This window comes from Nomascus leucogenys, chromosome 9 (assembly GCF_006542625.1).
Source record: "Nomascus leucogenys isolate Asia chromosome 9, Asia_NLE_v1, whole genome shotgun sequence".
Lineage (NCBI taxonomy): Eukaryota > Metazoa > Chordata > Mammalia > Primates > Hylobatidae > Nomascus > Nomascus leucogenys.
The window spans coordinates 58,265,113-58,280,040 of NC_044389.1; the positions used below are offsets into that span (position 1 = coordinate 58,265,113).

Consider the following 14,928-nt stretch of genomic DNA (forward strand, 5'->3'; position numbering starts at 1 on the left):
GGTGGCTCATGCCTGTAATTCCAGCACTTTGGGAGGCTGAGGTGTGTGGACCACCTGAGGTCAGGAGTTCGAGACCAGCCTGGCCAACATGGTGAAACCCTGTCCCTATTAAAAATACAAAAGTTAGCCTGGTGTGGCGGCAGGTGCCTGTAATCCCAGCTACTCGTGAGGCTGAGACAAGAGAATCGCTTGAAACAGGAAGGCGGAGGTTGCAGTGAGCCAAGATTGCGCCACTGCACTCTAGCCTGCGCGAAAGAGCAAAACTCTCTCTCAAAAAAAAAACAAAAACAAAAACAAAAAAACCACACACACACAAAGAATAGGCAGGCTTCTGACAACCTTTCCTTAAGAAAGGTTGCTCCATGAGGGAAGCATAAGTGCCAAGGCAAGGTGCAAAAATTAAGAGGAGGCATGTTTAAGAAATGTACATAAGGAAATAATGAAAAATAAAACTGAAAAGTTTGGAACAATATTTGTAAAAACTTGAAAATGAGGAATCTAGGCTTAGACAGATACACAGCAGGGAACCTGTACATTATTTTGACCAAAACTGTAACGCATTTAAGCTTAGGAAAAGTAATTTGGCAGGATGGATAATAAGGGAGAGAGAAAGTGAAACTGAATGTAGGAAGACTAGGTTGGTATGAGAACAAAAACAGATGTATAAGAACAAACAAACGACAAAAGGCAGACCTGTCAATGTATTAACTGAACGTGAGGAAAAATTCACATGAAAATTACCACAGGAAAAAGTTCACTTAGTATGAAATAAATTCAGATGAATACAATGCAAACAGTAAACATTTTAAATAAATTTAAACAGAGATGATTACAGTAGCCCCTCTGTATCCATGGATTCCGCATCTATGGATTCAACCAACCATGGATTAAAAAAAACAACAACAAATCTACAAAGTTTCAAAAAGCAAAACCTGAATTTACCATGTGCTAATACTATGTTAAATCCACACAAATGAAGTTATGTGTAGGCACTGTATTAGGTATTATAAGTAATCTAGAGATTATTTCAAGTATGCAGGAGGATGTCCATAGGTTATAGGCAAACACTACACCATTTTATATAAGAGACTTGAGCATTCACAGGTTTTGGTATCCTCAGAGGGTCCTGGAACCAATCCCCACAGATACCACAGGTCGACTGCATTTAAAGTGGCATAGGGTACTTTGAAAAATAAACAAAATTGATAAACCTTTATCCAGACTAAGAAAAAAAGAATGTTAAAATAAGTAAAGTCAGAAATGAAAGTGGAGACACTACAACTGATACTACAAAATGCCAAGGATCATAAGAGACTATTATTAAAAATTATACATCTACAAGTTGGATAACTCAGGAGAAATGGATAAATTCCTAGAAACAAACAATCTAGCAAGACTGGATCCAGAACAAACAGAAAACCTGAACAAAGAAGATTGAATGAATAATAAAAAAAATCTCCCATCAAAGAAAAGCCCAAGATCAGACGGCTGCATGGCAGAATTCTACCAAACATTTAAAGAGGAACTAATACCAATTCTTCTCAAACTCTTCCAAAATTTTGAAGGAGGAATACTTCCAAACTCACTTTATGAGACCAGAATTACCCTGATATGAAAACCTAACAAGGACATTACAAAAAAAGAAAAATTACAGGCCAATATCCCTGATAAAAATCAACGCAAATATCTTCAACAAAATACCAGCAAACTAAATTCAACAGCATATTAAACAGATCATTCACCATGATCAAGTGGGATTTATCCCTGGGATGCAAGAATGGGCCAACATATGCAAATCAATAAATATAACATACTATATTAACAAAGTGCAGCACAAAAACCATTTGATCATTTCAATAGACGCAGAAAAAGCATTTGAAAAATTTAACAGCATTTCATGGTAAAAACACTCAACAAATTAAGCGTAGAGGGAACGTACCTCAACACAATTAAGGCCATATATGAAAAGCCCACAGCTAACCTCATACTCAATAGCGAAAAGCTGAAAGCTTTTTTTTTTTTGAGACGGAGTCTCGCTCTGTCGCCCAGGCTGGAGTGCAACGGAGCAATCTTGGCTCACTGCAAGCTCCGCCTCCCGGGTTCCGGCGATTCTCCTGCCTCAGCCTCCTGAGTAGCTGGGATTACAGGCACCCGCCACCATGCCAGGCTAATTTTTGTATTTTTAGTAGAGACAGGGTTTCACCAAGTTGGCCAGGATGGTCTCGATCTCCTGACCTCATGATCCGCCCACCTCGGCCTCCCAAAGTGGTGAGATTACAGGCGTGAGCCATAATGCCTGGCCCTAAAATTAGTAGCATTTATTTATACTGACAATGAACTATTGAAAAAGTAAGAAATCAATCTAATTCTCAATAGCATTAAAAAATACTTAGGAGTAAATTGACTCAAATAAGTGAAAGATCTGCATACTGAAAACTATAAAACACTGATGAAAGAAATAGTAGACAACACAAATAGATGAAAAGGTATCCTGTGTTCCTGGATTGGAAGAATATTGTTGTATTAGTCCGTTCTTGCATTGCTATAAAGAAATACCTGAAAATGGGTAATTTACAAAGAAAAGAGGTTTAATTGTCTCATGGTTCTGCAGGTTGTACAGGAAATATGATGTTGGCATCTGCTTCTTGGGAGGCCTCAGGAAACTTTCAATCACAGCAGGAAGTGAAGGGGAAGCAGGCACATCTTACATGGCTACAGCAGAAGGAGGGTGGGGAGGTGCCACACACTTTTAAATGACCAGATCTCGTGAGAGCTCTATCACAAGCACCAAAAGGCGAAATCCACCCCCATGATCCAATCACCTCCCACCAGGCCCAACCTCCACATTGAGGATTACAATAGAACATGAGATTTTGGTGGGGACACAGATCCAAACCATACCCATTGTTAAAATGTCCATACAAGCCAAAACAATCTACAGGTTCAATCCAATCCCTGCGGTGTGACAGGTCCCCCACAAGGTTGCTTAAGGGTGTATGTCCACTGCCCAAATCCTGAAGGCTGGGCGATGAGCCAACACCATGGTGTCCAGACGAGGAGCACGTGTCCCTGAGAATCTAAATATTCTAGAGAGTATCTGAGAACATACCAAGAAAAACAGTCTTATTGCTCAAACACAATAGGCAAAGAGCCAGGAAATTAGCTTAAAAGCAGTTTAAAGATGGGAGGTGGCACAGAGCTCTAGTGATGTCCTGTTGCCATCCAAGACTCTCCTGTAAATAAGTCCTAATAAACTCATCTGCTCCTCAAGCTGGACTTGTCCCAGTCATTCTTTGGTCTCTCGGCTCCTTCCCACTTTGAGTTGGAACATTATAGTCCCAGGTTTTTCTCATAACAACCCCTATCAAAATTCCAATGTCATTTTTCACAAAAATAGAAATAACAATACTATCATTTGTATGGTACCAGAGAAGACCTGAATAGCCAAAGCAATCTTAAACAAAAAGATCAAAGTTGGAGGCATCACACTACCTGACTTCAAAATCTATTATAAAACGATAGTAATCAAAACAGCATGATACTGGCATAAAAACAGGTATGTTGACTAGTGGAACAGGAGAACCCACAAATAAACCAACACAGCTACAGTCAATTGACTTTCAATAAATATGCCAACACTACACAATGAAGCCAGTCTCTTCAATAAATGGTGATGGTAAAACTGAATATACACATGCAGAATGAAATTGGATCCTTATCTCACACCACATATAAAAATCAATTCAAAATCGTTTAAAGACTTAAACATAAGACCTGAAACTATAAAACTACGAGAACAAAACATATAGGAAATGCTCCACAACAGTGATCTGGGCAAAGATTTCTTGGATATAACCCCAAGAACACAGACAACAAAAAATACATGGGGCTTCGTCAAACTAAAAAGCTTCTGCATAGTGAAGGGAATGATAGAATGAAGAGACAACCCATGAATTCAAAGAAAATATTTATAAATCATACATCTGATAAGGGGCTAATATCCAAAATACATAAGGTACTCAAACCACTAATAAAAAAATGAACTCCATTAAAACATGGGCAAAGAATATAAACAGATATTCCTAAAAAAGATACAAATGGCCAACAAATATATGAAAAGATGCTCATCATCGCTAATCAGAAAAATGCAAATTAACACAACAAGGTATCACCTTACACCTGTTAGAATTACTATTATCAAAATGATAAAAGTGTTGACAGGGTGTGGAGAAAAGGGAACACTTGTGCATTGACGGTGGGAATGTAAATTAAAACAGCCAGTATTGAAATCAGCATGGAGACAGAAAACTAAAAATAGAATTACCATATGATCCAGCAATCCCACTTCTGGACATATAGCTAAAGGAACTGAAGTCAGTGTGTCAAAGAGGTATCTGTACCACCGTGTTCACTGCAGCATTATTCACAACAGCTAAGATATGGAAGCAACCTTAATGTCCATCATCATATGAATGAAAATAAAATGTGGCATATATACTCAATGGAATACTGTTCAGCCCTATAAAAGAAACAAATCCTGTCACTTGTGACAGGAACCTGGAAGACATTATACTAAATGAAATAACCCAGAAACAAAAAGGTAAATACTATGTGATCTCAGCTATCTGTGCAATCTAAAAAAAGGTGAACTCATAGAAGTAGAATGGTGGTTACCAGAGGCTGGGAGAGAGAAGTGGATGGGAAAAGGGGAGATGCTGATCAAAGCGTACAACATATCAGTTAGACAAGAGGAATAAACTTTACTGATCTATTACACAGAATGGTGAGTATAATAAATAATGCATTGTACATTTCAAAAATATTGAGTAGATTTTAAGTGTTGATTTACCACAAAAAATGGTATGAGGCAATAAATTTATTACATTGATTTAATCATTCTACACTGTAAACATGTATCAAAACATCACATTGTACTCCATATATATAATATACACAATCATCAATTAAAATTTTAATAACAAAGGACAAAAGAAAAATAAAGTGGCATAGTTTTGAACAACTCCCATTTAAAATTAATTCATTTCAAATTAAACTATTCAACTAGCGAATACCTATTAAGTGCCAAGCACTTATAAAATAAGTTGTCTCTTTAGTCCTTAGTAAATTTATTTTGATGCATGACCAAAATAAAAGGGAAATTTAACATGTATATCATATGAAAATAGGTTTTAGTGAAGAAATAAAAACTGAATTTGATTTTAAAATCTATGACACTATAAACAAACTACTACTTCAAACATAAGCTAAAGTTAATTCATACAGAGTTCTATGTACTGGTTAAAAAGACCCCAGAAACTAAGAAATGAACAACTTGATATACACTTATTTTTTTTTTGATACATACATCTTTAATGATAAAAGAAGCTGAGATGCTATGCACCAAAAAATTCGTAAGGGTATTGTTATTTTACTTTTTTCAAAAATAATACAAGTAAACTATAGATACAAATTCTGTGGCAGGGCAACCTGACTTATTTCAGGAACAGATAATTCTAGTGTACTTAAGATCTGTCTAAGTATTTAACATTCTTGTAAGCGTTATAAAAAAGAATAGGAAAAGAATGAAGTTATCTGTTAAAATGTTAACAGTAGTTCTCTCTGAAAGAAGGGATTGTTCAGTTTTTTACCTTCTTACAGAGGTATAACCTATACTTATGAAATCAGTAAAAGAAAAAATATTTAACGGTAAGATTATGTATTTTAAGTTTTGCATACTGAATGGTAAGGGATGTAGATTTTATTCTGATTGTGAATGAGAATTGTTGAAGGATTTTAATCATCGAGTTGACATGTCATGAACAAATACTTGAAGCAACTCTGGGTACCGAAGCCTAGAGACTTTGAGTGCATTTGAAAATTGCTTCAAGTACATGACTGGATAGCATAAACAAGTGATTGCATACGTACTCTGCATTATTTTGGACATGTTTGGATCCTAAGTTAAAGAAACAATCAGATTGTGAAATAAGACTTTCTAACTAGAGTCACCTAAAAAATGAAAGGTTAATCTATCAAATCATGAGCTCTTCAATGATATAGATGACTAGCTGTGAGTGGTATTTTAGCAAAATGGAAGTTTAGGTCAAAAGCAATGTGGTAAAAGTGGGTTTGGAGTCAGACTTGGATCTGATTCCCAACTCCAACATATAGTGTCTGTTATTTACCCCCAATGTGTCATTTTAACCTCTAAACCTCAGCTTTCTTGTCTATGAGGACAAAACTTACCCCACAGAATCATTGTAGTAATTAATGCTAATGCATGACCCAGCACAGACGTTGAAAACAGAAGAGCCTTATTATTATATACTCACTCCTATTTAAAGATCCAATGATTCAATGATTAAAAACAGTAACATGATTGGTTTGGCAGAATAATACCAAACATAAAAAGTAATACATCTGGACCAAGCACAGTGGCTCATGCCTGTAATCCCAGCCCTTGGAAGGCCAAGGTAGGAGAACTGCTTGAGCCCAGGAGTTCAAGACCAGCCTGGACAACACACTGAGACTCTGTTTCTACAAAACAATTAAAAATTAGCTGGGCATGGTGGCACACACCTGTAGTCCCAGCTACTCAGGAGGCTGAGATGGAAGGATCAGTTCATTCAGCCCAAGAAGTCAAGGCTGCAGTGAGCTACAATCACTTCACTACACTCTAGCCTAAATGACAGAGCAAAACCACTTCAAAAAAAAAAGTATTAGATCTGGAAAACTAGTCTTTCCTTATCTGTATAGTAATTGGTAATACCCAAGAACATCCTTTCCCAAATGAAGATCAGCACTGCTGCTCTGGCCAGGCCAAGGAAACAGATGAAGGGAAAGAACATAAGAAGAGTGGAATACAGAAGACAAGAAGGTGGGATAGAATAAAGATCTGAGTCCCAAACTGCTGCCTTTATCCAGGTGAATAAATTTCAACAAAAGAAGAAATAAATGTGCCAGAATTCTTAGGCTTTCTAGTTAAAAGGCTAACTTCCTTATTCACAGAAGATTCAAATAGCTCAAAGTTGGAAATACAACTGGTGCTCAACAGGTACTTATCAACTGGTAAGTGTACATTTTACTTCCTAGCCTAATGGTAAAGCTATTACAGAGATGATACTGTCAAAGTCAGCTAGATCATCAAACATATTTGTTAACTTTGTTCCTGAAGAGGTATTCCACTACATAAGCCCAAAAAAGTATTATGAAATCAGAGATCTTGCCAGGAATATTCCATGCCCTTCCCACTCATCCATCCCCTATTTTCACATGCTTAGGGAAGAAATATTCTATTCATTTACAGTAAGACATCCACTCCTTGCATAAAGAAAAATGAGTACATTGATCAAATATGATGAACACTAGAATGTAGTGCTGTGAGGACAAGGACTTTTATCTTTATTGTTCACTGTTGTCTCTACAGCATCTAGAAACATATCTGCCACATAGCAGTTGCTCAATAAATACTTGCTAAATGAAGGAATGAATGAATGACTCTTTGAAGAAATAATTTTGGGCAACCTAAAAAAAAAAAGTTTTCAACGTTGATGTTTTTATTAAGGCTTTGGAAGAGTCTTATTATTTTACATAATAATTTTCCCAACTACTTTTACAGAATACCTCAAAAGAAAGAAAATTTCTTTTACATTATAGAACTGATGATACTGTCCTAACTGAGCCAAACATAGAAAACTTTGGAAAAAACTTTCTATAAAACAGTTTCAATATAATTTTATTAGCAGTTATTACATCAAAATTCACATTTAGAGGATCCAGGGGACTGTCTTAGAAAATTCTAAAGCGTATTTAATTAGGTTTTAACAGTAAGGGAGAACTTAATATAACACAGCCCTTAAAAAGTCAAGAATACTACTGAAAATTAAGTGCAGTTCTATCAAGAACTAGAAATGAACTGCGTGCGTAGTGTCACTTAAAGCAAAGTTTCATGAAAATATAATACCCTTCTATGAATGTATCAGTGGCAAACATCATTGGCTTCCAAAACACTGACACTAAAGGAATTTCCAATCAAAACACAAGCACAGTGGCTTTCATTCAATATAGAGCTATGATAATTCTATCAAGAGACCCTAAATCCTTACATACTTGTAATATGATTTTATGCTGTGACACTAGTACAAAACACATCAACTCTAATGCATAGATGATGACACATGATAACATGATACCAAGGAAAGCCTTTCTCTATATCAGAAAATGCCAAGTTCTCCAGTACTGCGTAGGCTCGTCATTGCTGATCCAGTGAAATTCTACGTCCTCCAGCTTGAGCAGTATTATAGGATTCACAAATCTTACATTTCATGCCTAATATATGAAACTGAACAGTGGATCGTCCATTACAGTCATTGCAGAGAATCTGGAAAGAGATTAATTCAAATTAACTATTTTAAACCTTATAAATACAAGTAGCACTGTCTGCTCATAATCCCTTGCAAACCATATTAAAGATGTGAAAATACATGCATAAGTCTAAACATTTCCAAAAGTAGAAATTTCTTTTTATTTTTTCACTGAAAACTCTAAAAAGCTATTAAGGTGGCTCTGAATTCAGAAAATGAAAAGGCAGATTTGAGCAAAAAAAAAAGCTTATTTTAAAATAGTTTCCAAATATTAAATATTATAAATAATACAAGCAAGAAAATTAACCTAGGCATAATCAGATGAATACCTGATACTTATAATTCAAAATAACAACATGATTTCATTATTTTTCCGTCAGAAATGTATCTCAGTTAATAAAACCAAAATTTTTACACAAATAATATTTTTGCTTATTTTTTAGGTTTAGTATACTGTTCCCTGTCTTCTCTGCCTTAGGAATGAATTAAATTACAAAAAGAGTAGTTCCTAAAATTGAGTAAATAGAGAGGCTCTTCGCTCATCCCTACAATAACAATAAGATGCCGTTTAAGAATTAATTTCTTCTAGTGCTAAGAACCTGAAAAATAACAAAGGTGTTAACCTGAAAATCAATATATTACTATGCAAGAAAAGCACTAGTTTTTGAATAGTCACACTATAATAAGCAGAAAATTTCCAAATTTGCTCTAAATTATAATTTGGAAAATAATTATTTAAAAAATATGATCTAAATGGAGAAAGTGGATTAGTGGTTGCCTAGGCCTGGCGTGTTAGGGAATGACTGCTAATGGGTACGAGTGTTTCCTTTTTGGGATGATAAAAATGTTCTAAAATTGTGGTGATGTTTGCATAACTACATGAACATTTTAAAAAGCACCAAATTGTACAATTTAAATGAATGAACTGTATAATATGTGAATTGTATCTTAATGAAGCCATTATTTCAAAAAATTATCTACATGGAACATAGCACACTTCGGCCTCTAGTCAATCACATGATTATCGGTTAGTATTCCAAAAGTGATTTTTCATTGCCCTAACAATTTAATTATCCACATGAATTATGAAACACTCCAGTGTAAATAAAACAAAAAATAATTTTCATTTGGCTTTGCTACATGGTTTTTATCCTCCTATGCTGAAGTATCTGAAGATGTTCAGAAAATGTGTAATATAAACCAAAACTTATCTAGCCAGAAAACTAGGCTTTCCCATTCTAATCTAAAACTCAATATCATGTATGGCTGAGAAGAGACAGCAAACACATCTTAATTAAAGGAAAAAAGATGATCACTCTCCATAAGCCAAAAGGCACAGAAACAACCTTTTATGCTTTAGGTTGCAAGCTAATTGCAACCAAATAAAGAAAGTCAAGACCCTCCAAATCTATTCTGGTTCAGGGCTGCCTGATTCACAAATTGTTTCTCAATTAAGTTCTGTTAAATTTAATTTGTGTAAGGTTTTGCTTCAAACAGCTGGCAGCAGAAGTGGGATTTGAAGTACAGCTTTCAGTGACCGCCAGGAGCACCAAGGGACCCAGTAAGGTACCTAACGTTAGGTCCTTTGTGTCCACTGCTCTCTCGCAGCCATTAGGAATCATGGTAAGTTCTCAGATTCTAAAGCTCTGCGGATTTGTGTTTTGAGCTATCCAAGTTTTTCTGAACACATTTTCTATCTGAACTGGATTCAGAAGTCGCAACAAAAACTGGACTGGGTCCAGGATCCAACTGCCTTGGATCTAGCTAAAGACCTCTTATGTCTGACTGGGTCAGGCAGAAGCACAGTAAATGGCAAAACAGCAGGGGGTGCAAATTTTGGCTTTTGGAAATTCACAGGGTTTTTTGTGTCCTGCCCTCTTCAATTCTTCTTCTTGCACGTTTAAGTAGGGAAAAATCACTGGTTAAGTTTACCAAGGAAATATGAGAGCCAAAGCCAAGATTCAAGGTGAAAATGGGATCCTTAACTTCTGAAGACCTGAGCAATCCACCTTCTGGCTCTGCCTACATTTACAAGTGTAAGTATTAGGCCCCAGAAGCAGCACTTTTTAAACATTTTATAGAAGGATAAAATGCCATTTGCTTATAGAAATGGCAAAACCTTACTAAAGGTAATTTAAAATTATAATGGAATGTCCCAAATGAACACTTAAAACTACACTTTAAGAAGTGCATTTGATGATGGCCATTAGGAGCTGTTAAAAACCAAACCAAAAAAAAAAAGTGCATTTGAAAATGAGGGCTCCCAAATTAGACTCAGCTAAGAATGCCTATTGAGTGAAGCTTCTAAAAATATTTCAATATTTTTATTGCCTTAAAAAAAGATGTTTTAAAAGGCAAATAAAAAGCTTAACTAACTGATAAGAGAAATTAAATCTACTAGCCTTTTGGCTTAGTTACTATACTGCCCTGAAGGCTAAAAGAAAGCTAGCCTGGATAAAATGTTTATAAAATATAGGCCCTCAGGTAAAGCTGACTTGCCTCTTTTTCAGATCTATCCATACTGTGCCCAGGCATGGACATGGACACTAAGATACTTCTGTTTAATTTTTGAGTAAACTGCAAACAATAAAAAAGAACGCTTTCTTTCCCCTACTGTCTTAGTGGGCTCCACCCTGAACTCAGTAATTTTAGCTAAGAAACAGTAGTTAAGTTTTTAAAAACCATCTATGGAACTAAAGTATACCTTTCTGGCATTCAACTGGCTATACTGAAGGCTATCCTGAAACCCTTTTGGTAAAATCAATTTATATCTATAAAGGAAATTTCCATTTGTAAAGGTGTCTGTCTGTGTACATTAGGAACTCTTATCACTATTTCAAATTTCCATAGTAAGTCATACCTTTGTTTAAGGTGACTGGCCATCTTGTCTTAACTTTTACTCACACCATTTTTTCCTTGGTTTGAGCAAATGATGGTACAATATTTACGTCTAAAGTCTTAGCTGTGTGCTTTTAAGATATACATTTTCTACCTTGTTTGACCTAAGAATTGGCCCTTTAGAAATGCATATTTAGGGCTGCCTAGCTAACAATTGCTTAGGGCAATGAAACAGGTTAATTGGAAAACTGATAGTCTGAATGGGGAATAGAAAAACTATTTAAAAGCCAGCAAATGAGAATCCTTTAGGAAAGCTCTAAGATCTGCTTCTGCCTGTGTCTGTATTTCTATAGGTGTTATGTGTATGTGATAACATTTGGTAAATAAAGCAGGTTTTTATATTGTTAGTAAATAGCAGTGGCTTCAGAGGTGTCTGTTGAATATAATTTAACACTTGCTTATTTGACTGTGAGCTTGTTTTGGGTTTTGAACCTCTAGATTCTGAAGTCTGGCTAGGTGAGGCCTGGGTACATGTTCTCAGTGCCTAGACCTGTAGCTACAAGGCAGAATCAAGCCCACTAGGGCTTCTTCTTCCCTGTCTTAGCTTTGCCTCCTGGCTATTCTGGGAGGGGTTCCATCCTCCAGGCATCATCTTTACAGCTCTGTCTTCTGTTCAAAGCTCTGTAAGTGGTATGTAAATTCAGGACTCAGGCTCTGCCCTTCATAGCCCTCCTGGTTGACATATGACTACTTGAGACTCAAGATGACTGGGAAAACATTAGAGAGGGTACACCTGTGTCCTAATTTCAATTTTTTTTCAGTAATTTAAAATCTTATAGTCATATGTTTAAGTAATCATAAAACTTTTAAGTCATTTGTAAGTTAAAATGCTAAAACATTAATTATAAGTTTAAGTTTATATACTTTGGCATCTTATTTTTATATAGTATAGAAAAGCTAAATATATTTAGATATCTTAATAAATAATAATTTAAGGAAACATCCTTCCAAAAAATTAAAATGGCTTCCATCTATAAATACTGATACAAAACAGTTCAAAATTACTTCCTAGCGTTTTCCCTGGAAATTAGGATTACTAAGAGTTAAAACTGTAGTTAATGTATGTAATTAAAACTACTAGATGTAAGAAAAACAATTCCCTATATGGAGTGTAAAAACAAGCAAGATATACTTTTGGTGAGACAAGCTGCAAAGGCATGTGTTTAAAAAAATTCAGCTTTAGGAGGCCAAGGCGGGCAGATCACAAGGTCAGGAGTTTGAGACCAGCCTGGCCAATACGGTGAAACCCCATCTCTACTAAAAGTACAAAAATTAGCCGGGCGTGGTGGTACGCACTTGTAGTCCCAGCTACTCGGGAGGCTGAGGCAGAAGAACTGCTTAAACCCTGGAGGCGGAGGCTGCAGTGAGCCAAGATTGCTCCACTGCACTCCAGCCTGGGTGACAGAGCAAGACTCCGTCCAAAAAAAAAAAATATGGTCTAGTTTGAAGTTGCTTAACGGTTGTTTCAAATTGAAGGAATAAAAAAGTGTAGATTAAAATACAGAACGTTCAAAAGAAAGAATTTTAAAAGTTTATAAGGGAATATAAAAGATTTATGGAAATCTTACATGGTAAAAAACTGACAGATTGGATGGATTTGTTTATAAGGTTTTATTAAAATTAGCTTTAGTCCTAACAATACAAAGGTAAAATCTGGTTTTCTCTCTTGAACAAAGATTTCATGTAGTATTAATAAGACAGTAAAATATTTTTGTTTACTTTTTGGGGAAACTTCAAACAATAAAAAGAGGAGACAAGGGGAAACAGATTTTGTCTCATGCTGTCTCAGGACTTTTGATTGTTTAGAAAACTTGAGTTTCAAAGAGTAAAGGTTTTTGCTTTTTAAAACCTGTTAATTCTCATATTGGCTATATAAATGACTATTATTTTACAGTGACTTGTGATCCTATTTTGGTCAAGCGTTTTAAATCTTCGACACACTTGACAAGCTTCCCAAAATCAAATTTCAACTTCAAAATTAAGTCTTTTTTTTTTTTTTTTTTTTTTACCTCTAACTTTGGCATGCTACAAAGGGCCCCTGCAGCATCCAAAAGAGAGAAAAAAAGGATTTTTTGATCTGTTAAATCACATAGGAAGCACTGTCAAATAAGAAATGATATTTAACCTTTGTGTTGTATTTTTATTAAGATTTATTCCAAAATTATATGAGATTCTAAAATTCTTCATGTCGGGGTATGTGCTATCAGTCTTAATTACGGTTACTGTGTTATTGCAGGCCACAAAAATAACCAATTTCCTTGCCAATCATGTCTTTAACTATAACCATTTTAAGTTGTTTCCACAGTTAACTGCTTAATTCTGATGCAGTTTCTCTGAAAATTAGACAAGCAAGCAAAATCCTACAGTACTGTGTCTTCAAGGAGGTTCATGAAAGGATGAAAAGGACCCTGACAAACTCTCTTAAATACAGACTTCTGACAACTTTAGGACTTGGACTGGGTAACAATTCCTAGAACTCTAATGGAGAGACTGACTGGTTTATAAAACTGCTAACCCAAGCAGGATAAAAATTAATTGAATACCAAGAAAATACTTTGCCAGATTTTCACACTAAAGCAGTCAGTACTGAAATTGTTTAGATTTCAATCTACTCCACAATCCAAGTCAAATTACCTATAATAACCCTTCAGTTATCAGTGGTAGGCACCTAACCTGGTATTTAAGAGGACACAAATCCAATGTTAAGCGTGGACTCATGGAGAACCTGGACAGCCACCTGGCCCTTCCTAAATCCTTAAAGCTTCCATTATTAAAAGTTCTGCATTCCAGCCAGGCAAGGTGGCTCATGCCTATAATCCCAGCACTTTGGGAGACCGACGCAGGCAGATCACGAGGTCAGGAGTTCGAGACCAGCGTGGCCAACATGGCAAAACACCGACTCTACTAAAAATACAAAAATTAGCCAGACGTGGTGGTGGGCACCTGTAACCCCAGCTACTCGGGAGGCTGAGGCAGGAGAATTGCTTGAACCCTGGAGGCAGAGGCTGCAGTGAGCCGAGACTGTGCCACTGCACTCCAGCCTGCACAACAAGAGCAAGACTCTGTCTAAAAAAAAAAAAAAAAAAGTCTGCATTTCATGGCTCATCATGGAAAAGATAAAATATTCCAAATTTTATATGTATATATAAAATTTATATATATTGCTAAATTGCTAAAATAATTTATGACCAATGTTTGCTTTGTCAAAACCATAATCCTGGGAAGACAATCAAAACTTCAAGTACATTTCTGCTACCTGATGGGCCATTTAAGTATTTATAGAGGGATTACATTCAATTGTCATTTTGAGTGCACGTTTTCTGGTTGTATAGAAGGTATCCCAGGCAAGAGGGTTAACTCTATTACAGTACCTAAAAGGTTATTATAAAATGTGTTTCTCTCATGGGACATTCCTAGAGAAATCTCCAGTGACAGAGATACTTATTTCACTGGACAATTTGTAAAATAGTTAAATAAGATATTACAGATACAATAGCATTAGGCAAAACGAACTGAATTGACTGGATTGCTTTGGTCGAAGATATTGCAGATTGATAGCAATCAGATCCACTTGGAGTGGAAAACGTAAGTTGACCCCTTACGAAATAATCACTGGAAGGCCTATATACCTAATAATAAATAGAACCTCATGTATCTTCCACTACCA

At 35.8% G+C, this 14,928-nt stretch overlaps 1 protein-coding gene across 4 annotated transcripts in view; it reads right to left on the reverse strand.

Moving 5' to 3' along the window:
* Positions 1-4,861: 4,861 nt before the first annotated feature.
* The window catches only part of RCHY1 (ring finger and CHY zinc finger domain containing 1), a 35,676-nt gene continuing 25,609 nt past the window's right edge, over positions 4,862-14,928 (reverse strand). For 2 of the 4 annotated variants that reach the window (XM_003265752.3, XM_030818992.1), the window contains one exon: positions 4,862-8,380. In XM_003265752.3, the coding sequence (XP_003265800.1) occupies positions 8,252-8,380 (129 nt within the window). In that variant the 3' untranslated portion in view covers positions 4,862-8,251. The remainder of the gene's footprint in view (positions 8,381-14,928) is intronic. The other 2 variants (XM_012499563.1, XM_030818991.1) reach the window with 1 other exon arrangement.